The sequence below is a fragment of the Aaosphaeria arxii genome (assembly GCF_010015735.1).
Source record: "Aaosphaeria arxii CBS 175.79 unplaced genomic scaffold BU24scaffold_1, whole genome shotgun sequence".
Lineage (NCBI taxonomy): Eukaryota > Fungi > Ascomycota > Dothideomycetes > Pleosporales > Aaosphaeria > Aaosphaeria arxii.
In genome coordinates this window covers 2,837,847-2,865,095 of record NW_022983474.1, presented here as the reverse complement: position 1 = coordinate 2,865,095, position 27,249 = coordinate 2,837,847, and the positions used below count along the sequence as shown (strand labels likewise).

At 49.7% G+C, this 27,249-nt stretch overlaps 10 protein-coding genes and 1 non-coding gene across 11 annotated transcripts; 6 read left to right on the top strand and 5 right to left on the bottom strand.

Moving 5' to 3' along the window:
- The first annotated feature begins 1,220 nt into the window (after positions 1-1,220).
- Positions 1,221-1,315, top strand: BU24DRAFT_t3. Its single transcript has one exon. It is a non-coding gene; the product is annotated as a tRNA-Asp (tRNA).
- A 204-nt stretch (positions 1,316-1,519) lies between these two features.
- BU24DRAFT_404392 (uncharacterized protein) lies at positions 1,520-2,476 on the bottom strand (the record flags this gene model as incomplete). Its single annotated transcript, XM_033525644.1, has 1 exon — positions 1,520-2,476. The coding sequence occupies one exon, from the start codon at positions 2,474-2,476 to the stop codon at positions 1,520-1,522; it is 957 nt and encodes a 318-aa protein (XP_033389717.1).
- A 2,678-nt stretch (positions 2,477-5,154) lies between these two features.
- Positions 5,155-7,649, top strand: BU24DRAFT_20087 (putative phosphate-repressible phosphate permease). The gene is made up of 4 exons (XM_033521820.1): positions 5,155-5,441; positions 5,495-6,574; positions 6,628-7,411; positions 7,551-7,649. The coding sequence occupies exons 1-3, from the start codon at positions 5,327-5,329 to the stop codon at positions 7,215-7,217; spliced, it is 1,785 nt and encodes a 594-aa protein (XP_033389716.1). The 5' UTR covers positions 5,155-5,326; the 3' UTR covers positions 7,218-7,411; positions 7,551-7,649.
- Positions 7,650-7,941: 292 nt separating this feature from the next.
- On the top strand, positions 7,942-8,774 carry BU24DRAFT_457359 (cytochrome c oxidase subunit VI; the record flags this gene model as incomplete). The annotated part of the gene is made up of 4 exons (XM_033531535.1): positions 7,942-8,105; positions 8,236-8,281; positions 8,402-8,519; positions 8,656-8,774. 4 exons carry the CDS (start codon positions 7,942-7,944, stop codon positions 8,772-8,774), a joined length of 447 nt encoding a protein of 148 aa, XP_033389715.1.
- A 356-nt stretch (positions 8,775-9,130) lies between these two features.
- BU24DRAFT_20017 (glycosyltransferase family 15 protein) lies at positions 9,131-10,879 on the bottom strand. The gene is made up of 4 exons (XM_033521808.1): positions 10,604-10,879; positions 10,279-10,542; positions 9,606-10,230; positions 9,131-9,550 (listed from the first exon to the last, which is right to left on the bottom strand). Exons 1-4 carry the CDS (start codon positions 10,773-10,775, stop codon positions 9,394-9,396), a joined length of 1,218 nt encoding a protein of 405 aa, XP_033389714.1. The 5' UTR covers positions 10,776-10,879; the 3' UTR covers positions 9,131-9,393.
- Positions 10,880-10,953: 74 nt separating this feature from the next.
- On the top strand, positions 10,954-13,768 carry BU24DRAFT_361990 (uncharacterized protein). The gene is made up of 2 exons (XM_033524168.1): positions 10,954-12,907; positions 12,960-13,768. The coding sequence occupies exons 1-2, from the start codon at positions 11,030-11,032 to the stop codon at positions 13,731-13,733; spliced, it is 2,652 nt and encodes an 883-aa protein (XP_033389713.1). The 5' UTR covers positions 10,954-11,029; the 3' UTR covers positions 13,734-13,768.
- A 1,162-nt stretch (positions 13,769-14,930) lies between these two features.
- BU24DRAFT_404387 (uncharacterized protein) lies at positions 14,931-16,772 on the bottom strand (the record flags this gene model as incomplete). Its single annotated transcript, XM_033525643.1, has 5 exons — positions 14,931-15,992; positions 16,162-16,243; positions 16,294-16,353; positions 16,503-16,565; positions 16,636-16,772. 5 exons carry the CDS (start codon positions 16,770-16,772, stop codon positions 14,931-14,933), a joined length of 1,404 nt encoding a protein of 467 aa, XP_033389712.1.
- A 1,870-nt stretch (positions 16,773-18,642) lies between these two features.
- BU24DRAFT_487807 (uncharacterized protein) lies at positions 18,643-19,300 on the top strand. Its single transcript, XM_033533487.1, has one exon. It carries the CDS (start codon positions 18,741-18,743, stop codon positions 19,221-19,223), a length of 483 nt encoding a protein of 160 aa, XP_033389711.1. The 5' UTR covers positions 18,643-18,740; the 3' UTR covers positions 19,224-19,300.
- Positions 19,301-20,546: 1,246 nt separating this feature from the next.
- On the top strand, positions 20,547-21,221 carry BU24DRAFT_404386 (uncharacterized protein; the record flags this gene model as incomplete). The annotated part of the gene is made up of 1 exon (XM_033525642.1): positions 20,547-21,221. The coding sequence occupies one exon, from the start codon at positions 20,547-20,549 to the stop codon at positions 21,219-21,221; it is 675 nt and encodes a 224-aa protein (XP_033389710.1).
- A 1,833-nt stretch (positions 21,222-23,054) lies between these two features.
- BU24DRAFT_457353 (glycoside hydrolase family 28 protein) lies at positions 23,055-24,490 on the bottom strand (the record flags this gene model as incomplete). Its single annotated transcript, XM_033531534.1, has 3 exons — positions 23,055-23,417; positions 23,470-24,041; positions 24,091-24,490. 3 exons carry the CDS (start codon positions 24,488-24,490, stop codon positions 23,055-23,057), a joined length of 1,335 nt encoding a protein of 444 aa, XP_033389709.1.
- Positions 24,491-25,510: 1,020 nt separating this feature from the next.
- Positions 25,511-26,264, bottom strand: BU24DRAFT_430077 (lytic polysaccharide monooxygenase; the record flags this gene model as incomplete). Its single annotated transcript, XM_033529787.1, has 2 exons — positions 25,511-25,581; positions 25,637-26,264. The coding sequence occupies 2 exons, from the start codon at positions 26,262-26,264 to the stop codon at positions 25,511-25,513; spliced, it is 699 nt and encodes a 232-aa protein (XP_033389708.1).
- Positions 26,265-27,249: the final 985 nt, after the last annotated feature.

Genomic DNA, 27,249 nt, shown 5'->3' with positions numbered 1-27,249 from the left:
CAATGGACGATTATCAACGTCGGACCCTGGGTTTTCTTTTGATTTCAGTTCTTCTAGATTAAATCCTGACGATGTTGGATTATACGTACAGTAAGTACAGTGGGATACTCGATGTTCCGTGGCTTCGACTACATTTCAAGACATGCTTCTCCGGATCTTCAACAGGCCGCCTGCAATTCTATGCCTACTGCTCACCACCCCGCGATGCATTCCTCGAATCACTTCTCCGGTTTCTCCCAAGACTTTGACCGTGCATGTAAAGAGTCTGTTACAGACCCGCTGCCTAGAAATATACAAAGCGATTCGCCCACATTAACCCACAACATCCCAGGAACACCGAATGGCGGAGACTTTTCCCCAACCCGGGAGAGCGTTATGACATGAACCATGCACGGGGTTCTCGAATGTCTCCTACATAGATGCATGCCACGTCAAAGATCGTCGAGATGACATTGAAAGCCGCCGAAGTGATCCTGGGCATAAGTGGACAAGAGATATCGTGATATCTGTCATAGGTAGCAAGCCTGTGACAAGAGGTCTCCTTGATACAATCCAAGACCTGTTCCCCCAAGCTTCAACAAAACAATCTATCTCGTGGAGTACCTCTGTCGAGAAAGCTCGCAAAGGGGTTTTGATTGAAAGTGGTTCGATGTCAAGACAATGACAAGCAATCGAGATGGCACTGGCCCTAAGAATGCTCCGATATCTTAAGATGGAGTAATTGCTTGGTCCTCTATCCTATCTATCCTAGTCAGTCTTTTCTGGATTCTTTTTCTGAAACCATGAATTCATCGACCGAAGCTGATCACTCTAGTAGTTCTCGTCCACACTGCAGCAATCACCGATTATAGCAGGAAACCCGAACACAGTAACGTAGCACACACTCATCAAAACGTTACCTTTCACCGACGAGAAGGTTTCGAGAACTGAACTCTTGCTTCAGATGTGGTCCTGAACAGTCAGGCTGCATGTGGTACTAGTTCGGATATCTTACTTTTCGGGTTAGCAGGGATGACGATACCAGTATGTGTACGGCACAAATCGCTTCGCATGTGACGGATCATTAATCAGCCCCGAGCTATCAACTTTTCACATCGCGATAAGACATCACCGTCCTGTGTAGTTCGCTGTCAAAATCGTTCATTCAATATCCTTGCAATATAAGCTATCAAAGTTGAAAACCCTACATCAAACCAACCATCTCGCCAGCAGCGCGAACATCTTCGATGGTCTAGTGGTCATGATTTCCGCTTGTCAAGTTCCTCTTCGGAATTAACAAGCGCGGGAGACCGGGGTTCGATTCCCCGTCGGAGAGTCATTCTTTTTTTGCCTTTTCTTCTTCTCTCTTTTGCAGCTGTTGTTGGGAGGGGATGTCTTTTTTTTGCAAAATTGATGCGTGTCGGGTCGGGTAGATTGGGTGTGGACCGTGCGCGCACTGGATCGGGTAAGGAAAGGTTAAGCTTAAATGAGCAAGCGCCGCCTTACTGGATTGGAGAATTTAGGCGCGCCATGTGGTAAGCTAACCGGATTGAGTCGCTGTAATGAGAGAAGGAGGTTCGCTATGGTCTTCCTGAGGTACGGTGTCTTTCGAAGGGTTGGATACCCGCCTCCGCTTGCGGTTGCTGGATAGACCGTCTGGTAGGACAATCAGATCAGAAATAGGAGGACACTTTGGGACAACGCCTCGGGTCGTCATATCCCTCCAGCAATCAAAAAAGATGGCTGAAGTCTTGCGCTGCTCTTCGGCTTGTTCTTGGTTTCCATCTGGGTTAGTCTGTGCCCGGACACGAATGTCGATTGTCTCCTCTATGCCTCGGAACCAAACTGACTTTAAGAAGTCTCGCCACTTCTTGCAAAGTCGCCTTCTCTCTATTGAAATTCCCTCTGGTGGGGAGAAGATACTCCCAAGGTCGACGTGCCCAATGATTGGCTGGTACATGCGATATATCAGGGTTATCATGTCCTTTGTATCTTTAGGCCATGAATCCTGAATGTAGGTCTTCCGTTCTGATGAGGATACCGCCAGTAGATCAATTCCTTGATCCTTGCATCGCGCTACAAGGTGACGAGCTGTTGGGAGTAGAAAATCCGTGCATATCTTGCATTGCCAGTTTTGAGCCATCTTATTGACCTGCCGAGTTTTCAGATAAGCTTTGTTCGAGCCTGACTGAATATCCTTGTGGAGCAGCCAAATTGAACGTCCCGAAATCTCATGGGTGCATAGATATTCGCTCATGAACGCTACTCGAATGATCGCGTCGGATGTCCCGCCCTCATTCCCAAGATCTGAGAACCAGCCCATCTCCTTGATTGTAGTCGCTTGTGTGTGGTCGGACTGTGGTTTCCCTCCAAGGAATAGTGTGTTCGGGTCGTCTCGAGCGTATTCTTCGAACTTCCGGCGACGGTGCCCGGATGTCGCTCCTTCCTCTGCTCCTCTACTGGCGGCTTCGGGGGAGGCGTATGTGGGGCCCGGCATTATGGTAGCGAAGAGAAGAATTGAGTAGGAAAAGAGATTATGAATTTGAAAACTTAGATCGGAGGTTAACGGGCTAGATATATGGAAAGATAGAGGGAAGGATAGAGGTCAAGAAAGAGAGGCTAAGAGAGAAGTGAAAGATATACAAAAGGCGGAGAGCTAGGTAAAAGTCGGTGTAAAAGACAACTGGATATCATATTAGATTGTAGTATAAAATGAGGTAACTCGAAGACCATAGAACCATAGGACGAATGTAGAGCCGCCTTCACCTTACCTACCTTCACCTTACCACCAAACTTGTAAGACATGTCTTTCCTGTAATGCTGGCTTCTTAACAGGTATGTAGACGCGATATCATACACAAAGAATATTCAAAAACCATCGTCAACTTCTTCAATAGGCTTGAAAGAAAATTTGGTGTAAATGGCTCCTGGATATCTAGAATTACAATGTATGACTATACTACTCCTTTCTCCCCAAGTTTATGAGTATATGCATGACCAACACTTGCGGTCCTTCACTGTACAAAGGATCAACATCATATGTATATGTACAGAGGATTGCACGTCTGGCTGGTCACCTGCCAGCTTCATGTATCTTCAATACCTAAATCAAGAGTGTACTGTAGCCAGTAAACACTCTTAACTCCTCGCGATAAAATCTCGGGAATGCACTGTTGTTGATATGAAATACTAGCGAGGGCCAGCCCGACGTGCCATCCCTCTGGATATGTATTAATATATGTCTACATATTCATCAAAAAATCAGGAGAAAGCTAGCTAAATATCTGTCGCATATGTCGCATAAAACTGTGACATGTTGTATCATTCTGCCGCAGAGACATTGGCCTGCAAAATCGGTCATATGAAAAGATGCCCGAGCCTTGGCCCGGAATGAAGCAGCGGAATCTTCGGAAGATTAGAAAACTAACTGACGTAGAGAATCCAGCGGAAGTCCTCCTGTTCCTTAGGGCTGGCGGAAGTACGTATTCACATGCACGGAGAGGATCTCATCTTTCGCCAAGGAAAACGTGGTCAAATGAGTGATGTGATTGGTCCGTAAAACGTCTATGTAAATGTTTGATTTCTGTTGAAGTAATTGTGACGATGAGATTAAGATATCCAAGGATGCAGAAAAGCTTATGGATTTGCTTCAGTGGTCAATGTTACATCACTGTGATCGTTTTTTCTTGCAAATTTCGCTATTCCTTTGTGGACTGTGAAGTCTGCGGCGCTCGCCGATCGCCCTATATCACGACGCCAAGCTGAAAGGGATGGACTTCATTTCTCGCTTTGGCCTGTAGATGGCCTGAAGATGGCGATGAAATGACCGCATAATTATGGAGGAGGCCTGAGTGTATCGGAATTACGGCACTCTTTGCTAGGGAACAACACCTAGTGTCTTGTAGAGATGGTAGAGATCCGAGAGATTGCATGAATTAGAAGTGACTTCGGTGGGATTCGGTGTATTCATCCCTTGGGGAACATACGCATCTAATTCAGGATACGGAGTACGATGACTGTTCAGCCTTGTGGAAATATACAGTACCCAGGCTTAGAAGCCGACTTCAAATGAGCCGTAGCAAAGTGATGAGAGTCGATACGGAATGTACGCTTGATTGAAGGCGTACTAATCAATGACAAGCGAATGGTGATGACAATCATGTTTGCCGTACGGAAGGCAACTTAGTCTGCAACGGGTTACAGAGTACTGGCTAACATGGTCGTAAGCCTTTCATCAAGCATGGCCATACGGGTGATTTCCGAGCCTGCATGTGTCGGTCCTAACCGACTCCCTCCCTTAGGGACTAGATGATGCTGATACGGACTAAAGAGTGACAGCCACGAGTCCTAATTCAGCCCTACACCAGGATGATATGCCTGCCAATTTCCATCGTCATTGTCAATCATGCTTGTCGTGTGAGCTTGCCTGGTTAGAAGGTTTGTGATGTTGGTGACATCAACAAGTAATGAAGCACTTCGATATCGAGGTGACGAGAGACTGAATGACCTCAATGAAGTTGAAAATGATGAAAGATTGGCAAACACGTTCTGAAACCGAGTTCATCTATTTGCGAGAGCGGATGAAACGGCATCACGACAATAGATGGTCGGCATCATTGAGGAATTGGCAATCTGTGAGGCCATGATCATCGAGGACATAGCGTCACGTGACCTGGCCGAAGCGACTACTCGTGCGTGCTGAGCATCACCCGTGTAAAATCAATCTCTCCGCATGATGGTTCAACCCAATGAGGTGGAGGGAAGTTGACATCGGCACCGGCAAAGATGGAATTTCCTTGTTGGTAACTACCCGTGCAGGAGACTGGCGTGCAGGCTTGCAGGTGTGCAGTGTGTGCGCGAAACACGCTCGCGGGCATTAAGGCTGGGGGCGCTGGTGGTGGAGGTTTCGTAGCGGCTAAGGCGAGAAAAACCCCTCGTGGCCGTACCACGGTACAAAACCAAAGATGCCTCAACACCAACAATCCAAAACGTGCCTCCAACATGTACTCCCATTGGCCATGAAAATCTTCAGCGGGTTCCACTCGAGGCAAAATACCAAGTGCAGCGGAAACTTGGCGGCCGCTCTTTTCGCGTGTTGATGCGCGGATTGTGGACTTGGCAAAGTCTTGAGCTCCTGGGCGGGAACATGGCCCGACTTGTATTGCGAGCTCGTTCTATGGGTCTCCCATTCGGGTGAGTGGTCGTGTGCCCATATAAATGTAAAATGTTGCCCATATGCAGACTGGATTCTTGCTCGACCGGACCTCCACAGCTCTCTGCACTGTTGTCGAGAGCTGATTTTCTCTTCTTTCTGCAAATTCATTCCCTTTTCTGATAATCGCCCATCATGTCTATTCCAGCGGCTACCGCGAAATATGAATGGATTCTCGCCATTGTAACCATTGCCTTCGTCTTCTCTGCCTTTGGTAATGGAGCCAACGATGTTGCAAACTCCTATGCCAGTTAGTGATCACACCAAAAATGATTGTGATCGTTGCCTCCTAACCATTCGTAGCATCTGTGGCCGCCCAAACATTGACGATGCCCCAAGTCGGTTTCCTTTCGATATGTACGGAATTCATTGGTGCCGTCGGTCTCGGAGCACGTGTTACCTCCACCATCAAGAACGGAATTATCTCTATCGATCGCTTCAGGGAGGCATCAGACCCTGGCACCCTCATGCTGGCCATGGGTTGTGCTGAGGTCGGCTCAGCAACCTGGCTCATGCTCGCAACACATCTTGGAATGCCTGTGTCGACTACACAGACGGTCGTTGGTGCTTTGATTGGTGTGGGTTTCGCAACTGGCTCGCCCATCAAATGGGCCTGGGCAAGCGGTTCCGTCTCGCAGGTCGCCGCGTCCTGGGGCATTGCACCATTGATCTCTGCCGCCTTCTCTGCACTGATCTTTGGTACCGTCAAGTGGGGTGTGCTCGAGCGTGCCGACTCTTTCAAGTGGGCGATGCGTCTCATTCCCATGTATATCGCTACCACCTGTGCCATTCTTGCACTCTTCATCGTCGTTGAGACACCCACTGCCCCCTCCTTGGAGGAATTCGGAGCTGGTAAGGCAGCGGGAATTATTCTCGGTGTCTGGGCCGGTTGCTTGCTCATCGCCTATGTTTTCTTTATACCCTTCTTCGAGCGTAAACTCATCAAGAAGGACCCACGTGTGCGGTTCCACCACGTCATCCTCGGCCCCATTCTCCGCAAGGATAACCCGCCCCTATTCTGGCCTGGAAAGGGCGACGAATACGTCAAGAACTACTACGCTGATGCCTACGGTGAGGTTCGCGCCGGTGCCAACGAGGAAAGAAACTTCGCTGGTACTTCGAACGAGGCAGCCAATGCCGGTCCCGATGACATCACAAAGCACAAGACCTCCAACGACCCTAAACAAGAAGGTGCTCTCCCAACCGACCCCGAGAAGTCGCCCGTTCTCGAGGAGAGTGGAAAGGACGATGCCCCTGCCGTTGCTCCTCTCAAGCGTCAGCGAAAGTCCGAGCCATATGAGCGCTTCATCGGTCCTGTCCAGGGTTTGTCGTGGCTCAGCCCTCAGAAGTGGTATGGGTACCTCAAGTTTGTTATGTTGCAGGGTAAGTAATCTGCATGACTCCGTAGACTGTATGCATATGCTAATTTCTCGAAGGCGTAACAAGGGACGTTATCACGCACGACAGCGACCACCTTCGCGCCATCCATGCACGCGCCAACCGTTACGATGTCCGCGTTGAGCACCTCTGGACTTACTGCCAGGTCTTGTCAGCAATGATGATGTCTATCGCTCACGGAGCAAACGATGTTGCCAATGCTGTCGGACCTTGGGCTGCCGTGTACGAGACATACAAAGCTGGTGAAGTGTCTACCACCTCTCCAACCCCTGTCTGGTTCCTCGTTGTTGCCGGTCTGCTGCTTGGTCTTGGTTTCTGGTTCTACGGATACAAAATCATGCGTGCCATGGGTAACAAGATCACTCAGATGTCGCCGACTCGTGGATTCGCCGTTGAGCTCGGTGCTGCCATCACGGTGTTGTTGGCTTCTCGATTGGCTTTGCCTGTCTCCACCACCCAGTGCTTGACTGGATCCGTCATGGGTGTTGCTCTCATGAACATGGATTTGGGAGCTGTCAACTGGAAGCAGTTGGCTTTCATCTTCATGGGCTGGGTGGCGACGTTGCCTAGTGCTGGGCTTATTGCTGGCCTGCTCTGCGCTATGGCACTCAACACCCCCCATTTCTAGATTCTTGAATTCAGACGGGCCTGTCGGAGGGTGGCAGGTACTGATATGGAAGGGTCGGCGTATTCAGGTGATAGAGAGATATCGGTAGACATCCTCAATTAGCGGCTGCATTTCGGAACGGCGTTTTGGTATATTTCGTTACTGCACACAGATTATGTGGGAAGGGAGTTCACATTGAAAAGTTTGGAAGGTCAGCGTAGACAATCGTTAGCAAATTACCGCTTTATGAAGAACCCAATTGATACTTCGAAAAGAATCGAATTCTTGACCACTGCCTAAGGTGTGATTGCACTGGAAGTAGAAGTAGAAGTAGAAGTAGGGGTTGTATTACAGATTAGAGATACATTTCGTGTAGTAGCGAACATCGTGATGGAAAATGAAATGACTGTTTGATTAGATCGTCGTCAATGTGCATTCCCAAGACAAGTCTGAATGCAGTGCAGGACTGTGAGCTTTCATCTATGCAGACAATTCCAGGTGGTGTGGTGTTTCGCACAGAACCCGGAGCCGTACGATGGGGAAAGCCGACCCACCCATCACGTGACACTTCCAAACTAGATCATGCCACTCGGTGCTGCTAGGAAAATAGCTTGCGAACGTCCAACCTCATATCCTCTCCAGCCCACCGCCCACACCTCCGTTCACCGCAACGCAACTCCATCTACCCGCTCCAGCGACCCTTAAATCCCTCCTATACCTCCAAATTCGGCAATTGAGACCAGTCATGTCTTTCGTTCGCGCCGCATCCAAGGTTTCTCGAGCCGGTCTTCGAGTTCCGGTCAACCGTGCCGGCCCAGTTGCTTTGAGCGCACAGCGTGCTTTCAGCGTCTCGGCCGCTAAGCTCAGCGATGCGCATGCTGAGGAGTCATTCGAGGAGTTCACTGCAAGGTACGACGCCGTCTGGAGGGGGAATTTAAGGATACATAAGGAGAGCTAGTACCCGAGGCCGTGGATGTGGCATTGAGCTCAATTGAGCACATTTACGACGCAGGTAGCTAATGGATCATCACCGTAATAGGTACGAGAAGGAGTTTGAGAAGGTCAACGACGTTTTCGAGCTTCAGGTACGTTATCACAGCTCCCGCCGCTCCTCCAATCACGGATACTCCCAATCACCTGACTCAGCTTTGGAATAGAGGTCTGGTATGGACCCATTGAGAAATTGGAAACTGACGATTCCGTAGCGAAACCTCAACAACTGCTTCGCCTACGATCTCGTTCCCTCTCCATCCGTCATCATCTCCGCCCTGAAGGCTGCCAGGCGTGTCAACGACTTCCCCTCCGCCGTCCGTGTTTTCGAGGGTACGTTCCTGAACCGACCATTTCAAACTTACATATCTCCATAAACACAATTGCAGTATGCTCTAGATTTGAGCTAAGCCTGTGCCGCCGTTTTTCGGAGTAGCTATCAGTGCATGACCGCTGACATCATAACCAGGTATCAGGTACAAGGTCGAGAACAAGGGCCAGTACGAGGAGTACCTCCAGGAGCTTGAGCCCATACGCGAGGAGCTCGGCATCCCATTGAAGGAGACCATGTACCCCGAGGAGAAATAGGCGGCTTGCGACAAACCTCATCTCTTCTTTAGGATTACGTCCCACCGAGCTTAGTTGGAAAAACAACCTTATCACCTGTACATCGCCGGCCATCTCTGTGGATAATTCCTTAGAAAGAACGTACCAGGGAGAGACGGGATGCTGTATCACTAGTGGGAACCCTTTTCATTTGTTCTTCCTGCACGGAGGGCAATGAAGACGGAACCTCGAGCGTAGACTTGGTGTGCGGGTTTAAAAGGGGCGAGCGGTATTCCGCTGTAGTTGCTGTACAGATTCCAAAGTTTCTTTTTCAAGATGCATTCTATATCCTACGTTCTAAATGTTTCATGTGATGATCTGTGGGAGTCGTTCCACGGGCCAACCAGAGCCTTTGGATTACATGATTGAGTCATAAGGCAAGGGGATGATATGGACATGACTCGATGATTTTAATCTCTATGGTAAACTGGAAATAAAGTCGTGAACGCTGAAATGCTACAGATTCATCCTGCCGGAACTCCTATGACACAATGTCTGGCATGTTATAGTATCCCCCTTAACCCTACTCGTAATGTGAACAGTCCAGCACCACGACCTGTGTGAACTTTTATACGAAACCTTCAAAAATAGAGCGTGTAAATTAGTCCATGCCAACATACTTAAACCACAGAGGCCGGCAGTCCTCCCGGTTCAGCCACTTCTCGCCGTCAGTGAACATGCCAGCCGTGCAGCCTGAGCACTTCGGGCTATTCGGACAGTTGAAGAAAGGAATGTGCTGGTAGCCGATATCACGGAACCTAGTCGTCGAGTCAGCAAAGTTACATTTCAACTTGTGTCGCTTGGGATACATACCAATGGATCTTGCTTTTATCCTCGAACAACCCCAACGCAACGCTGTGGACAGGCGCATCACCCCACCGCTCATAAAAGAACCCACCCGCTCGATCCAAATGATCAAAGTAATCCCTATACTTCTTACTCCTCCAGAATCCCAAATCGCCAATCTCGAAATTGGACCAGAAATGGCAGGTTGAGTACCCATTCGCTATCCTATGCTTATCCGGCCGGCGCTCGTTGTCCTGCAGCCACTCCCTTGCATTGTTCTTGTGTATGTACTCCGGATGGTCCTGCATGAAACGCAGGGTTTCTGGCCACAGTGTTTCCACGCTCTCCGGGCTGTCGTAGATGTTGATGTTGAAGCCGTACGTCTTGTTGTGGTCCTGCATCCACCTGAATACATCATAGTCAACGTCGCAGAAGAAGTGGACGTTGGGCTCCACGCGCCAGTAGTATTGGTAGTCGGCAAGTGCGGGGTGTTGGGAGAACATGCCGCTGTTCCATCGGCACATCTGGTGGTATGATGTCTTTTCCATGTACTGCACGCGGTGGTCGTCGTCGGTGAGGAGGGCGACGGATTCGTGGTAGAGGTCCATGTTTATCCAGTCGGGGATCTTCCAGTGGTCGGCGGGTACGAGCTCTACATTTAAATTAGTACTGAGATGTTTATGGAATTGTGTAAACCCACCATAGCGGACCTCCGCTTTCGTAGCGGCCCTTGTCTTTTGCTTGAATTCTTCTGTAAAAGGTACATCGTTGAAAAACGTCCAAGGGTAGTTGAATTTGTGGTTCCATGTTCGTTCAAGATCCCTCATGCTCTGCAACAAGTCGTCCAGCTCTGAATTCCTCACTAGACTAAGTATCGTGGCGTTTATGCGATCGCTATTCGCGTTGTCAGCGTCGTAGTTGTTGCCATTGACCCGACGAAGCGGTTCTGGAGGCTCGCCAGAAACTAGACATACAAATATTAGACTCAAATGTACATGCTTTGAGGTTGAGTTCTGAAAACATACCATCTTTTTGCGGGTCGTGTGTCCAATCGTTGATCTTCTTGGGTGTCTCTACAGCCGCCTCTCGATTCGGTGGTTGTAACTCAGCGGGCGCCTGGAAGATGAGCGACACGAGATAAATAAACATGCACAGTGTGATCGCCGCAACAATGCGCATGCTCTTCGGGAGCGCCATTGTTAAAATCGTTACTGTGGAAGAAAGCTCACCCTCTCTACCTTTTTACACTGTCCCTTCCACGAGTCTACAATCGAAAGCTCCGGCCAAGCGTCGTCGTCATACAGAAACGCATTAACGGAATCGGGAAAGGTGGCAGTTCGTCCGTCAACCCAGGCGCTCCCACGCGTTTCACCACCGCAACGGCGAGGGCTGTGAGGAGATCGACGCCCGACCGTTTCGTGCGCCTTGACTTGGTAACTCACGCGTCCAGCATGGCGCAGAACGCGAGAATTGCCGTGTTGACGGACGAGTTGATCCAATCCATTGTCGATTTTAGACCTGAAACAAATCGCCAGGCTTATAGAAGAGCACGCGATATTGCGGCAAGGGCGTTGAAGCCACATCAGTATAATCGCACAAATCAGTTTGAAGTGAGGACGAGCTACGAAGGGCTTGACGAAAAGTTCCGCGTGCTGAACCGCGATGATCTGGCCGATGCGTTGGGGGAGCGCATGAGGGAACTGGAGGACCATCGTCACAAATGGAAGCCTGAATGTTTGAAGCTGCTTTTGCTACTCGCTGATAGACCGACCGAAGATGCAGATGTCAAGGCCCTGGAACTTTTGAAGCCACCAGAGGAGCAAGATCCCCTTACGTGGAAGGAAATTCTGGACGAGGATCCTTACTCCGACGAGGAGATCTGGAAGGACATTGACTATGCAGAAGAGTCCTCAGAGGACGAGAAACCCATGCAAAGGAGAAAGGAAAAAGTAAAAGATTCACCACCATCAAGTGCCGAGGAGGATGATGTATTTGATCCCGAAACTTGTGTGCTTCCGCCTGACGAAGGCATCATAGCCGAAATCAAGGATGCCCAATTTTGGAAACATAGCAGGCTCGATAGATCTGAAAAGATCGAGATTACAGAACTACAAGCAGTTCGAGAAACACTTTTCATGCTTGCGGGGCTGGAAACATCACTGTACCTTAGTGACAAACGGAACGCTAGTGTGCGAGTCAATCAACATTACGCTGTCAATCATGCCATACCGAAAACTATGGACCATCTTCTATCTCAGCTCGGCGAAATTGGTCGAGACATATCCAAACTTCGACAGTGGACCATGCGCCCTTCTTCTATTCCACTTGTCCAAACATTTGAAGCAGTCATCTGCCGGCGCCTGTCTGATTTTGATAGGTATCTCGCCGACTTACAACGCCTCTATCTGCTCCCTGATAGCCCGACAGTAGTGAGCTTGTTGAAGCTGCATTCTGAAATCGATGAAAAAGCAAGGCCACTCCTCAAGCTGGCCCAGCTAGTCATCGACATAGCCCCATCTTTACTAGTGAACCCTTTTGCTCACTTGGAAAGACTGTTCGAGCAGACAACACTGGCTCAGATGACACTCGAGAAGGACGTATTCGATTTCTTTTCTACTGTCTTCTTCGAATGCCTTCAGACGTATCTCAAGCCTATTCGCCAATGGATGGAATTCGGCGAGCTTGGAGCCAATGATGAGACCTTTTTTATATTCGAAAACGACTCTGGCAGTGATGTTGCGTCACTCTGGCACGACAGGTTCGTTCTGCGACGAGGGCAGGCAGACAGACTACGATGTCCAGAGTTTCTGCATCCTGCGGCACAGAAGATTTTCAATACTGGAAAGAGCGTGATATTTTTGAAGGAGTTGAATATCTACGACAACCTCTCGGACTCTGCCGTGCCCGAACCTCGACTCGACCACGACGCTGTCTGTGGTGGCCTTGATCTCCCTATTTCACCATTCCCAGATCTTTTCCAGTCTGCTTTCGATGGGTGGATCAGGAGTAAATACTCTAAAGCTTCGACAATGCTCCGCAAACATCTCTTTGCAGAGTGCCGATTGCTGGAAATTCTCCAATCTTACAACATCTTGTATCTCGGTGCAAACGGTTCAGCATTTCAAGATTTCGCAAACTCAGTTTTTGAACGTGTAGACTCAAAGCAGCGAGGCTGGAATGATCGATTTTTGCTCACAGAGCTAGCCCGCGGCATCTATGCGCACATATTGGCACAGACAGAGGTTGATAGAGTAGTTGTGAAGTCAGTACGGACCAAGAGTGAAGGCCATTCAGTCAAGGGTTTGGCAAGTGTATCCATTGACTACGCTGTAAGTCGTCTTTCCTTCTCTATCAATCGAATTCCCTACTGATGCAGTCTAGTTACCTTGGTCAATCATGAATGTCCTCCAGCGCTCTTCTATCCCAATGTACCAACAAGTATTTACCTTCCTACTTCAAATCTACCGAGCCAAGTACATTCTACAAGGCATTCAACTTGTGGACATTCGCATGATTAAAGATGCGCGCTTGCAGGCATCTAGCTACAAGCTGCGACACAGTCTGATCTGGTTCGCCGATATCCTACGATCATACCTCGCAGAGACAGTCATCGCCCGATCAATTGAAGATATGGTCAAGGCAATGGAGGCAGCAGAAGATATAGATGACATGTCGAACGTCCACATTAAGTACCTTGCTCGCCTGCAAGAGCAGGCACTCTTAGCGGACAACTTAAAACCCATCCACTCTACCATCATCGCAACATTGGACCTCGCTGTTGCATTCAAAGATGCCCACGCTAGGGAAGCTGCAAAGACAGACAGTACCAATGCTTCGGAAGCGAAGGACAAGAAGAAGCCTGCTCGCCCTGCCTTGAAAAGCGGGAGGAGAAAGAGCGTCATCCCTGCAATTGTCGAAGCCGACTCTTCGGATTCCGACCTCGATGCAGCTGCTGCAGAGGACTCGAGCAGTCCGATCAAGAGTGAAAAATCTCTTGACAGCACCTTGCAGGCTCTGCAAAAGATCGACCAAGATTTCAATAGACAATTGCCTTTCATAGTCGCTGGCCTCCGCACGATAGGACGTGTCGGCGCCGATCCGGTCTGGGAAATGCTAGCAGACAGATTGGAGTGGGACAAGAAGAAGGATAGATAGCTATTTAGATCAAATTTACACATCAAGTATCTGCCACACTTCAATCCCAATTCTTTGGGGAATGTTTCAAAGCCTCTGGCGGCTCACGCCTATAGCCGTGAGATTATATGGGGTACCACGCTCGAAGCGAAAGCAGCGCGTCGCTTGGGCACAAAGCGTGCAACATTAATTGCCCCACCCCCCTCTCCTATTTATTAGCACGTTGCCTGCGTCCATGCGTTCCAGAAATTGGAACCCCACGTTGCGGCCAATTTAAACCACGGTGTGTTAGCTGCAGCGAAGCTTGTGCTAACATCATCTCTTCAACCTCCCCTGTGTCTCCGACATCGCGCATCCTTGCATCGTCCGTCGACACCGCTTCTTGCATTGCTGAGTCTGCTCGATTGCCTGAAGAGCGCTGAGAGACGAATAGAATTGGTTTCAGACTGCGGAATATCTTCATCTTGACGAATACAATCGAGAAATACGCACAGTCGGACTTGGGCGGACGTGTCGTTGAGGAAAAAAGAGAGCGTTGTAACGACACAACAACGGAAGGAATCTGCAATATAAGTGTCACTACTAAGAGAAAACAACAAGGTTGCAAGACATAATACCAAAAGGACACAGAAATACTTAATCGTAACTGCTAAGAGAAAACGACAAGACCGCAAGACATTTCACACGAGTGTCAGTAAGCAGCTACAATTATTCGCACCGCAAGGCCGTCAAGCAGAACACATCACAATTCGAGCAGGTGATTTGAAGATCTGAAGTAATTAATTCGATTCAATTCTTTCCTTTAAGAGAGGTTGAAAATTAAGCCTCGAACTCCAGAAATACCCAAACTCCAGAAATACCAAAACACCAAAACACCTGCGGAACCCAAGGATATCTGTTCGAAAACCAAGCAAATATCAGAATCAGAGAGAGAGAGAGAGAGCCAGTCCGTCCCCAGCGTCAAAAGCCTCCAGCCATGCGTCACCCAGCCGCGGCAACAGTAATCGCGATCTTGCTGGGTTTGTTGTTCCTCATGACGGTCGCCAATCGTTGGATTTCCGATGGTCATCATGAAGGAAACCCACATCCTAACGATGTACCCAAGCAAGTCGATGTCCAGAAAGAGAATGGCGAGAACGGCGACAACGAAGAAAGCGAGGAGGGGAACGAGGGAAAGGACGAAATACACCTTGCAAGTCTTTAGGGACAAGGGACTCTTCACTTTCCGCCGCGCCTCTTGCCGTTCTCCATGCGGCGCTTTTCCTTAAACTCCTTGGAGTTTTTGAGTTGTTCGTAGCCGTTCAGCCACTCTTTCACGACCACCTCCGCCAGCGTCCTCCGGTTGCTTGATGGCCGGCCCCGCCTTGGCTTATGCTCGCTGTTTGCCTCGGGAATTACGCCCAGCAGTTCGAAGCACACTGCCCTCACGTTGTCAGCAAAGACTCCAACTTCGTTCTTGTGGATATCCTGCTGCCATTCCTTGGTGCGAGTCTTTGCCCACCGTGGAGCGCCTTGCTTGGCCTCATCCTGAGTTGACGGCAGGTTACTCAACCCCACCATGGCCGCCTTGATTGCGCCCCAGGGTTGTGATTTGTCCCCCGGGTACCCGAGACAAATCAACGCCCAATCGGTGAGCTCGTTGACCAAATTCTCATTCTGAATGAGATGTATTGGCTTCCGGACGAGTGGGCGAGGTACGGCGGGCGCGTGAGATGCGACAGGCCAGTGAGGTACGCCAGCCTGCACTGGCATAGGTTGAGCCATGGGCTCGAGCGCATACTCGAGCCCTGTGCCTGGCAGCTCCTCCATGGGGAATTGGGGAGCTGCCATCGGCTGGCCTTCGCCAACCAGAGGATAGGTCAACTCCAGACCAAGATCTGGCAGGAGCATACCGCCAGCTCCCATCTCCTGCTCTGCCAGTGGCAGATCGCCCATCAACAGATCTTGGCCTGCCTCTGGCTGCCAACCCAGGGTCACGGGGTCATGGACCAGATCATGGTCGAGGTTGTTGAGGACCGATTGTTGGTCCTCCACGTTGAACAAGGGGTTGAAGGCCCCCTCTGTCCCCTCTGACCCCTCTGACCCCTCTGACCCCTCTGTGCCCTCTGCCTCCTCCACCCACGCTGTGTTCTCAAACCACGCTGCGTTCTCAACCCACGATCCCCAACTTACCACATCTGCGGCCTCTGCGGCCCCTCCATTCATCATCCCGACCTCCTGGTCGTGGACAAGTGGCTCAAAGAACCACGGGTCGACGGACCCCTCCACCATGCTGAGATCCTGTCTGAGGACAGAATCACTTCTTCTGCGAACAAATGCGTTGAAGGGAAAAACTTCCCCGCTCAGCATTTGTTGCGATTGATGATTCATCTTGTGTTGGGTGATGAATCTGATGGCTCCAAGAAGTCAGTTGAGAAAAGGTGCTGAGAGAGTTGTTGAGAGTACTTACGGAGTTTTGGGAAAGGGTCTTGGGTGTGAGGGAAGAGGATTCGAGGTTTGTTGAAGGGAGTGTTGGGGGTGTGTTTGTGTGGCTTCAAGCGGTTAGATGAGAGACAGTGTTGGGAGAGTTGAAAGTACTTACGGAGTGGAGAGAGATTTGGGAGTGTGAGAAAAGAGTATTTGAGGGATAGGGGAAGGATATCTGGGAAGCGTTAGAAGAGCATTGGTGAAGTGTGGAAGAAAGTATGTGAGAAGAGTCTTGAGAGTGGATGGCAAAAGTATTGAGGGTGGGTGGGCAGAGTGTTGAGGGTAGATGGAAAGAGTGCTGAGGGTGGATGGGGAGAGACTTACGAGTAGTTGGGAAGTGTCTTGAGAGTGCCTTTGGTGACTCCTTTGAGAGTCTTTGGGATGTGTCTTGGAAGAGTATCTAGAAAGTACCTTGATAGTCTTTGGGATGTGTCTTGGAATAGTATCTGGGAACTACCTTGAGAGTCTTGAGATGTGTCTTGTGGGTGGCTTGAAAGTTTCTTGATCGCGAAGAGTCTTGCTGATGTCTTGCTGAGCATCGAGGGAAAGATCCAGCGGCTTTATATCTAGTAAGAATGACTCTATCGTACCCATTACAGCGTCTCTCAATACCCATTACAACGTCTCTCAATATTTTGAAGTCTTGGAAATGAAGCAGTGTTGGGAACTTTGCTAGATGTTTGGCTCACGAGTGTGTATGTACCAGTCATCGCATCAACGATTAACCAGAGTTTGTCCCGTTGAGACCCAATGATGTAGACAACGAAAAGTTCAATTTGTCCAGACACATGGTAGCTATCGAAGCAGGAACCAGTTTTGAGCAACATGCACCTTCTATATCACACGTTCGCCAAACCCGATGCCATTCATCCCTGGATCGTTCACGCTTTGTCGAAGCAAAACGTGTCAAACCCATTTATGATTCTCGGAGACGCTCCCGTCTTGGAGTCAGAGAAGGAAACAGCTAAGAGGAAAGAGGAAATATTGCCCTCGTCAAGCCTGTCTGTGCTTTCCAAATGCCCGTTACACACATACTGGGAAAGAAGGCTGTTGGGAGCCTCCCTGCAGTATTCGAACCTAGTAGAACGCACTTCACATGAACTCAGCCTTGGAAAGAAGCGTGGAGAAACTCAGGCTCACAACAAGCATGATTATTCAAAGACTATTCTGATATTTTAGAAGGGAGGTATGCATCTTCACACTTCACATGCAAAGTACCGGGGGCAATAATCGTTCGCGTTTCTGATTGAACAGTGGTGAATCCCAACACATCATGCTCAGGAATACATTTCCCATTAGAACGATTACACTAGGAGCTCAAAAAAGTCCTTCAAAATGTGCTCACCAGCCTATTGGTGCCACATCTGGTCAGTGATGACTTGCTACATCACTACGATTGTTGGGTTAGCAATCCCCTAGTTTTTCTTCTCGTAGAATTGTGGGAGACCAGGGGTATTAGACCATCTTGTCTACCAAGATCACAGCATCTCAAGCATATGTATTTCTCGGTGCATAGTGTGCGCCACCTGCATTACATGCTGTATGGCTCCTATTCCGATATGCGTTCCCTGTTGAGGCCGTTCTTACTGACGCCAAAAAACGCAGTGAGTAGGTACGCAGCTGTCCTTTGATCTGTGCCATACAATCATCATGTGATTTATGAATATTATTCCGAGGGCCAGCCATAGAAACGAAATGCTCCTTTGCTGTATGTACATAGATACCAGCATCAATGACCAGACCCTCCTGTAAAGTAACCATGCATGTAAACATCGACTGTCTTCGGCTAATGAATTACCATGCGTGGCTAGCCTCCTGCTCAATACGGACGGTTCGCATCGCCCCGCGCGCTAATCATCCCTGCATCAGATGTACCAAGATACACCCCGATTCAACTTCATTCCTCTGTTCTGAACAAAAACCTGTCATATCATATTATATTTGTTGTCCTAGATGTAAATACTAACCAATGGTTAGCCTGCTTTGCGCTCCCGCAGGCACTTGCGGCTGTCGCACCGGTCGCCCGCCCCCCTTTCACGGCGTACGCACCTCAATCGCCTCCAGACCCCATTAGGCTTGCGCTCAGAGGTAAAGAAGACAAGGACTCCTCTGATTTGCTAGCAACTCGCCTCTTCACCGATTACTGCACTAAAAATCGCTCCACAAGATACCTAAGCTCGCATTTCGCACATGGGATGGCCCATATGTTACATTGCTCTCGTGTGCCCTTCCCATCTGAGATCCGATCCAATCGACCTGGTTACGTGTGAAAGAGCCAGCCCCCTGCCCGTAGCCTGCTTCGATGCCGACATGGGCATACTTTGAACACGCTGAGCTTTTGACTAGAGTTACTCTTTTTGGGAAGCAATCGGTTCGTTCGACGTAATGATTATGCTCGCCTAAGTATGCAATGAGCGAGAATGGCGATGGTAAAGACTATAAGTAACGGCTTTAAATTTGCTTTGACTACAATCATGAGGTATATTGATCAGTTTACAATCTGTACAACCGATTCCATCTTTCCTTTTCACCCTCGGTTTACCCATTTCATCTACAGTGGCCATGAGTTCTTCCAACTACATTTCTTCTTCAACTTTACCGACATCGACTACTCACACCATACAAACCAAGAGAAAATGCAATAATACAACTGTTCCTTGCTCAACCACACCTTCTATGTCAACTCAAGTTCCAAAGCCTGCGTTCTACGCCAAACCGTTCGATAGGTTTGTGTTGAAAGGCGGAGGTGCACAACACGACATATTCAGGCGATTCAAAATCCGCCCGGCCGAAGAAGAAGACTTTTTGATACACTGGAGCCAAAACAGGGTCAACTCGGGCATCTTCTCACGCGACGAAGGAGGAACGTTAGAATTCCGCATTAGCTCCTCTGATGCCTCCAATCTATCCAAATTGGGCATCGGCGGACGTGAAGGCTGCTTCAAAAGTGGCGTCCAATGGACGCACGTCTACGACGAGGAGGGCGTATCTTGGCTCACGCAGGTTCACTGGTATGACTCCGACGAATGGTTCCCAAAGGTGTAAGATGAGAATGGACACGACATGGAGAGCTAGGGAAGGATCGGTCGGTATGGCCCGTCAGGGTTGACTCCGGGCGACTATTGCTTCAGCCGATTGGCAAAGTGTCGTGAGGCACAGTTCGACTGTGGAGTCGATAGTTCGCAACTTCAACCCCAGTACATGGCACCACTGCTTCGTTTTGGGATTTTTAGCAAGCGCTTCAACCGGTCTTGATATCCTATCAGCAGCATGGAACTGTGCGGTGTTTGTTTTCCAACTTATGGACACTGCCTATGGTTGAATTGCTCTCTGTGAGTAAGGCACTAGGTAGCTAGAAGAATACCAAGTATATGGGAAAAACATAGCTCTAGCCTTTTCGCTCATCCAAGTATACTAGAATTATTTTTTCAATTATTGCCCATACATCTGTTCTTCGGCGTTCCGCTTCTTCCGACTAATGCTATACGGTTGATCTCGCATCGACGATACGACCGGACGCGGCACGTGTTGGACAGCAACTGCAAGTGCGTGATGACAGAATTAGCAGAACAACGCCGCAAAGCTGCATCTTGTAGTCTGGACTATCACCTGCCTAACAGAATCGGCTAAAGGATTAATCCTATCGGCGCGCAAGAACTAAAGCCAACGGTCTGGTGCGCGGCTGCAGCGAAGTCTCTGATTCGTCGTTGCGGCACAGCAGCGCCAAGATCTTAACGGGATGCATAAGTCGCTGTGCCTTACCCTAGTCTTCACACACGCAGCAAACACCTCTCCAATGAGAAAGGAATCAGGATGACGACTTACCGGCCTGTTGGGTCGAAATACCCTGGGGTTGATGTTGGAGTTGACTCGTTCTGACCTATCTGAGTTGTGCATGTTTTGACCCTCCGCGGCTCGACATTCAGCCTTACTCCCTTTGGACGCCAGCTCAATCAACATCACTATAATTAGTGTAGAAATGGGTTGAACATCAGACGCGCTGCATTGATTCGAAGCGCTGGCAAGGCGGATCCTAGTGTATCTTCATCTGTGGGCACTGTCTGCTTTGATGATAGTTCGTGAACGCATGGAGAGGTAGCAAGTTGATATAAGTACGGCGGGCAGCTGCTTCAACATATCTTTCTTTCCACCATCATCAATAACAAAAAACAAAAACAAGAAGAGCAATCTCCTTTCTTCCATATTTCCTTTAGGTGGTTTTGTTATTTCCTTTCTGCTTTCTCTCCTAGCTCTCCTATCGTATCTTTCCTCTACGATCTCCTAGCCTCACTCTCTATCTCGTCTCAATCTTCTTCTATCAACTCAATCAACGAATCTCTTTCATACAACACAACAACAACAACCAAAATGCCTCGCCCAAACCGCTACCACCCCTACCAACGTAGCAACAACCAGGCCTCTCAGCGCTCACCCTCCACCTCTCCACGCTTCCCATCCAACGCCTCCCTCCACATCCAACAACCCCTCTCCGCCATCGCCGAGAACAACGCAGCTGAGAGTGGCATCACATCCTTCCACGCCGTCAACCCAGGCTTCATCCGCGCCATGACCGTCGATGGCACGCCGCTGATCGCACGCTCCGTCCTCCAAGGCCCCAACGGCATGTTCCACATCCAGATGGAAGCCGTGCGGTACCCCAGCCAATTCGCACCCACGCAGCAGCAACAGCCGTACTTCCAAGCCCAGCAGCATCTCGGCTTCCCAACTGGCGTGGAGCCCTCGGTCGATGCTAGTAGACTCGCGGCGACGGTGTCGGCCTCGCGGATCGGGCGGGCGGACAGCGTGGTGGGATCGATCAGCGACAGGGGGGATGAGGGATCGATCAAGTCTCACGACGATGACTGTGCAGTCGAGACTGACGACGAGGACGCCGTTGGCGAGGAAGACGACAATGCGTTTGACACTGTCGGTGCGGGCTTGGTGGACTCGCAGTACGAGAATGCGGTCTCGGAGCAGAAGCGCATGATGTTCGAATACATGCAGTCCAGGTATTCCGGCAGTGTTGGCTTCGTGCAGCCTTAGATGGCTCTGCGAAAAGGTCAGTAACACTGGCTGGCTTAGGGGGAGTCGGACTCGATGTGTCGTTTCTGGCCATGTACTCCACTGCTCTTTCCTCTTCTTCTTCACTCTCTATTATCTTAGGGTTCTTTTTTCTTGTCTTGTATCCAAGCGCCGCTTCCCCTCCAGCGTTCGCAACGAAATTGTCTTGTAATGACCGGCGCATCTGGAGGTTAGCGATCGATTTCTGTGGCCATCTGTCTTTCCCAACTCACTTAGTACTGCAATCAATTCATCCCTTACCATTTCCTCACTGTCCTCGTATGATTCTCTACACGTGATGCTTTCACTACACAGAACTATCGTGCACTCATCTCCTCAACAACACTGGAACACCCCATAAATTGAATCCACGGTACTGAAAAAAACACTCCTCATCTCAACGATCCACCTTCTTCATCAAACCCCTCGGCCTCCCCGACTCACGAACTCATGGTACTGGAAAGCATCCTCACGTTTCCATCCTCTTCTTCACCATCTAACCCACCAGCCTCCTAATATCACGTTTGCACCCTCCTACTCATTCCCACCCTCACGAGCCCACGGTACGTACACATCACACATCTCAACCATCCAACTCCTCACGTTTGCACCCTCCTACTCATCTCCACCTCACGAATCTCACTTAGCCCCCTCCCCCTCCACCTCCCGATCTCCCTCCCGCACCGTTAGTTAGCTCCCCTATCCACCCGTCCCGTCCACCCATCCATCGCTCCGCCGTTGACTGCGCCGCCACAAGCAGCCGCCCGCCCATGTTCCTGTGCCTGTGCCTGTCTTATTCCTCCGACCCACTCGATCCCGCTTTCCTCTGTCGGTGTTGGTTCTTTACCGATGGGGGTTTGATTAGGGCGCTTCGATGTGGCGCGGTTGAGTGGTGGAACAGGGGTTCGCACTAAGAGTTGGTTGGTTGGTTGGTTTGGTAGGTAGATGGGATGAGGTGGTATGAGCTGATATGAGATGGCGCGTAGGGTTGTTGGGGTTCTGGGTGGTTGGGTGTGGTTGTGTTGGGAGAGGGAGAGAGATATTGGATTGGGAGGAGGTGGAGGAGGAGGAGTCAGTGAGTCAGTGAGCGAGTGGTGGATGGATGGTGGAGTGCTTGTGTGTATGGACGTTATGTGCAGTTGGCTAAGGGAGTAAGTAAAGAAGTAAGCAGTTGCTATGTTCTCTGTGTGTCTAACATTATGTGTGCCCAAGTTTGATAGAATCCTTTGTGCCCCCTTCCTTTCACTTCAATAGTAAACAAAGGTTTGATAGCTCAGTCACTTCCACCATCATCCCATCACTCATCCCATCACTCCTTCACTTTCTAAAAAGTAAAAGCAAAAACACAAATCCCAAAAATAATTACCGCTCCTTCCCAGACTCGAACCCACAACACAAAAAAGTGCAAAAAAAACGGTGGCATCTCTTTGATTGAGCGTGTCATCCTTAGTGCAGGGGCCATGCTAATCTTCTCTGTATAGTTTCATTTGACCAAGTGTCCCATTGGGACAAGAGACGTTTGAAAATATTTTGTTTATATACATGGTTCTAAAGTCGAAATCAATATTGTAAGTGAAAGATTGCGGTGGTGGGTGGTGGTGCTGGGGCCAGGTGAGAGTGAAAGGCAGCAGCGGGCGTCATGTGACTACGACAGTGAGGGCCATGCCTGCCTAGCTGGGCACGCAAACGTGATGGGAGTGATTGTGGTCTTGAAAACGGGTAAATGATTGGTTATGTTTATTGTAAGCTAAAATAATATATGTACGGAGAAGAGAATAGTAGTAAATGATGGTAATGCATACCAGTACACATTATCTACGACCCAGCGATCTTGCTGTGAGGAGCCACGCCTGGGTAATATGAAGCTGGCAACGTCGGGATGGGAATGCTGACAGTCGTTCCAAATGCGGTCTTGAGATCATCTTTCATGGAAGCTGCGGAATGACCAGTGGGTGCCGCTGTCTGTGTGCTCGTCGTCGCAGCGTACGATTTGCCGGTGCCGGATTTCAAGCAGAAGCCACTGCCATAGCCAGAACGGCACGAGTAGATCTGCTTAGAGCCGGTTTCGGTCCACATAGAGAGGTCGGTGATCTTGATGTCAGTGCATGGCGCGCTGTCTGCGCATGCAACCTTGATGGGTCCTCGTTGGGCGCCGTTCGCCATGCCGCCCTTCCAGTTCTGTATCATCAGTTAGCATCAAGGGTAACTGCCCGAGGAGATTATGATCTACCTTGAATGTCATGTTGCTAAGTTGAACACCGTTTCCTTCCAGCTTGCTCATCGATGACCAGTATTGATCGATGTCAAGGGAGTACGCGTTCCCGTGGCCGATGAAATTCTCGAACGTGACATCTTCAACATATCCGCTCCCACCGTTTGACTTGATCATCATCATCTGGTTCGACTTCCAGGTATAGATGTTCTTGTAGTGAACTTTCGAGATAGCTGTGTCAACACCCAGGGAACCCATGGCGCATCCGCCGCTCCAGTTGCAGTAGATGTTCTCGATGAGAATATTCTTGGAAGGGCTCTTGACCGTCACACATTCGTCCTTGTTGGTGACCATGATGTCGTGAATCCAGATGTTATCGCCCCAGATGTCAACGCCGTCGAGACCTCCCCAATCTCCACCGCGGATGGCCATGTTGTAGGCCTCGCCGTTCGTGCAAGTCGAGAAGACTAGATGAAAGGCGGGCGCATCCACGAGAATCAGGTCGTGGACAGAGAAATTCTGAGACTTCTCCACGCGCAAGAGACGGGCTCCTGACCGGCTGCCTTGAGCGTGAAGCTCGTAGCCATTGCCTAAGTATTTCATGAGCAAGCTCCAACTAGATGGGATGGGATTACATACCTTGTATAGCGCCCTTGCCGTTGCTGCTGAACATTTCAAAATCATTGGTATTGCGAATGAACAACATGTTGCCTCCTGCGGTACCCGTACGATAAATGACGCCGTCTAATTGAAGCGCCCATGCCTTGCCTCCCTCAAAGGTGACCCAGGTCTTCATCGCATAATTGCCCGATGGAACTACAACGGTGCCTCCCGTCTTGCATGCTGCAAAGGCAGATGCAAGAGGAGGTCCAAGATCAGTCGACTTGTCCGCCTTCGCGCCGTAGTTCAACACATTGCAGGTTTTCTTTGCAGTCTTGGTCGCAACACTGGTGGAGGGTCCGACCTTGCCGGAAAGCTGACCGAAGACAGCTGTAGGAAGCACAGCAATGGCTCCGAGGAGGAAGTTAGCGAAACGCATTGTTTGTTAATGAGTGAACCTGCACAGCAAAAGCACAAAAATGAGTGACTGAAAAAAATGAGTGACAATGGTAGTAAAACGAAAGTATCTCCCGACTGAAAGGAGTGTCAAGATGACCGAAGATACACAAAAGGGACGATGTCCTCGTTTTGAACTGTTTCTAGACCTCATCAGCCCACGATCCACCTTGTGGGACTTGCCACGGGACAACGCCCTCTCATTTCAACTCGGCAAAGCTTAGCAAAATCCACGAGTCAGGTATTTCAGATCGATCTATCAACGAGTAATTCCGACTCATGGTCATCGTTCCCTTTACTTTGAAATTGGCCTGGTTCTACAGCGCATATTTGCACACGACGAAGCGTTTTCCAGTCAGCCGGAGGGACTTACGATGCGGCTTTGAAAGGTTGTAGATGCATGGAAAATCGGGAAATAAGTCAAAGCCTCAGACTCGGATAGATGAAAAGGTGGAGATGCAAGCGTACGCAGGCAATCAAATTTGGCATCGAAATGAACTAGAAACGGATTCGTGGAAACGCCGTTTCATCATCAATTAGAGGATGATCGTCGCTAGGAGGTCCGCTTGCACCACAAGACTGGAACCGTCGAACCTGTCGATGGAAGCTCTAGAACATTTGCCCTGAAGAAATTCATAGTGATCGGCGAATAGGGTATTTAATGGATATCAAACAAACGACTGATAATGGATCATGATGGATGAGGGATGGAAGTGTTGAATCTCTGAGGTGTCTCATTCACGCTAATCCTATCTCAGTCAATCTGACAGCCAGCCGGGCAGCCTTAGCGCAACCCCTATCAGACTACGGACATGTCACGATGAGTGTGAGTGAATGCTCATCCAACCTCTAATACAATTTGTATTTATGCTATGGCTACGTTAGGTCCTCGACAGCTCTTATTCACTACTAACGTAATGACATCATACGCTAACCCCAATATGCTGAGCATTTCGACATGCAGAATCTACTGACGACCATGAATCAATCCAATCCATCTCATCTAGCCGGTCCAGACCTTGGGGCCGGGCATGCTGTAGGATCGGGGGTTGTTCCACTTGTTAAAGGCGATACCTGAGTCACGTGGTTAGCGATGGACGGGTTATCTTCGTTCATTTTCACAACTTACCTGGGTCGGAAGCCTTGTAAAGGCCCGGAATCTTGACGGCTGGTCCTGGTGTACCTCCACCGGCTCCATCGATCTTGAGCTGGTAGCACTCAATGTAGAACTGTGCCTTGCCGACGTGGCCCTCGTGGAGACCAATGTGCTCGACACGGACGAGGTACTCGCCTGGAGGGATGTTCTGCTGGATGGTCCACTCGAGGCGATCCTTCTGCCAGCTGCACCAGCTGCCGTCGTTGCCGGGAGAGCTTGGGTTGCAGAGACCGTTCTCCATAACCTTGACCCAGTCACCAGATCCATCGTAGTCGGCGACGGAGCCGGGAGCCTTGGAGATGTAGACGAAACCCGGGCCGGGGTGCTCGATGAACTCGTTGTTGAAGAGCTTGAAGCCGATCTTGTCACCGGCCTTGACGCTGTAGGTGGCGGTTCCGCCGGTCTTAGCGCCCTTGTTGCAGCGGAGGTCGTTGCTGTTCATGAGCTCGCTGGGGAAGGCTGGGTTGTACGAGTTGCTGTTCTTGCGAGTGTAGGCATACTCGCCACCGATGGACGCGCCATTGACGATGAGACGGTTGAAGATGTAGTGGGCCTCGGTCAGGGCCGGTGCTAACAAGGCGATGACAGCAAAGGCCTTCATGGTGGTCGAAGACGAACGAAAGACTTTGGCAATGATTGCGGAGCTCGTTGCTACAGGAGAAGAGAAATCACATTTCCGTCTCGAGATGCCTGAGTATTTATGCTCCTCCTCCTATTCCACCACTATCAAACCCTTTTTCTCTCATTGGAGGAATATTCACATCTTGGCCTTTCTATTCGTTCATTTATCTGTACCACTTACTACAGATCGAATTTGCACGTTATTCATCCTGCAATTAATTACTTCAGGACGAACTATGTGGTACGGACTCACCGCCAAGCATCGGGATATATTCCGGATGAAAGCTTCGTTCCAACCACGAGCCGCATATCTGGTTTGCCAAGATCTGGGGAAGATAGAGTTTAATCTGGCCCTCTCGACTACCGACTGCGGCAGTCATAGCGAGCAATAACCGAAGTTGCACAGCTCCCCATACCCTGGCCTTTTGCCAGCGTCTCGTCGGAAATATCTCGCGGGTTTGACGCCTTCCGTATGACTGGTTTGGGGAGACTACCGATGTAGCGAAGATTGCCATTGCTTCGGCTGGATGGATCCACCATACATAGTGCTGTCTTGCCAAGGGGTGGTCTATTGCCCGTGGAATCCAAATTAGGATTCATGGTAATCTTTGAGTGGCAGCTGATTAGATCCTGTGGTTTCTCCGGCGCTGACCCACTGCTATGCAGCGAATCGTCGATAGAATCTTCTTGGAAGGGGAGCTACTTCGAGAAGAAGTCTGTGAACTCAAAGTTGGCATGGCCAACCTCTTTGCTGGAGTGCTTTGCACCATATGATGTTATATTGGAAAGCGTCCTGGCAATGGACTAAAGCAAGGCAGTCATCATTCAAGCCTGTGAGCACATCAACATCTCTGCGTTGCCCCAAATTGTCAGATTGAAGTTCGAAAATGCCTCAGCACTGCCCACCACATGCCGTATTGAAGAGTTGGTCGTCGAAAACGACCTGTGGCAAGCATTGATGTTTT

Bases quoted from the DNA above. Each gene is read 5' to 3' on its own strand.
- BU24DRAFT_20087 (XM_033521820.1), top strand. From the start codon at position 5,327: ATGTCTATTCCAGCGGCTACCGCGAAATATGAATGGATTCTCGCCATT. The intron at 5,442-5,494 runs GTTAGTGATCAC...AACCATTCGTAG, and splicing joins TGTTGCAAACTCCTATGCCA to CATCTGTGGCCGCCCAAACA. The intron at 6,575-6,627 runs GTAAGTAATCTG...AATTTCTCGAAG, and splicing joins CAAGTTTGTTATGTTGCAGG to GCGTAACAAGGGACGTTATC.
- BU24DRAFT_20017 (XM_033521808.1), bottom strand. From the start codon at position 10,775: ATGGCGCTCCCGAAGAGCATGCGCATTGTTGCGGCGATCACACTGTGC. The intron at 10,543-10,603 runs GTATGTTTTCAG...TTGTATGTCTAG, and splicing joins ACACGACCCGCAAAAAGATG to TTTCTGGCGAGCCTCCAGAA. The intron at 10,231-10,278 runs GTGGGTTTACAC...ATTTAAATGTAG, and splicing joins GAAAGCGGAGGTCCGCTATG to AGCTCGTACCCGCCGACCAC.
- BU24DRAFT_361990 (XM_033524168.1), top strand. From the start codon at position 11,030: ATGGCGCAGAACGCGAGAATTGCCGTGTTGACGGACGAGTTGATCCAA. The intron at 12,908-12,959 runs GTAAGTCGTCTT...GATGCAGTCTAG, and splicing joins GTGTATCCATTGACTACGCT to TTACCTTGGTCAATCATGAA.
- BU24DRAFT_487807 (XM_033533487.1), top strand. From the start codon at position 18,741: ATGAGTTCTTCCAACTACATTTCTTCTTCAACTTTACCGACATCGACT.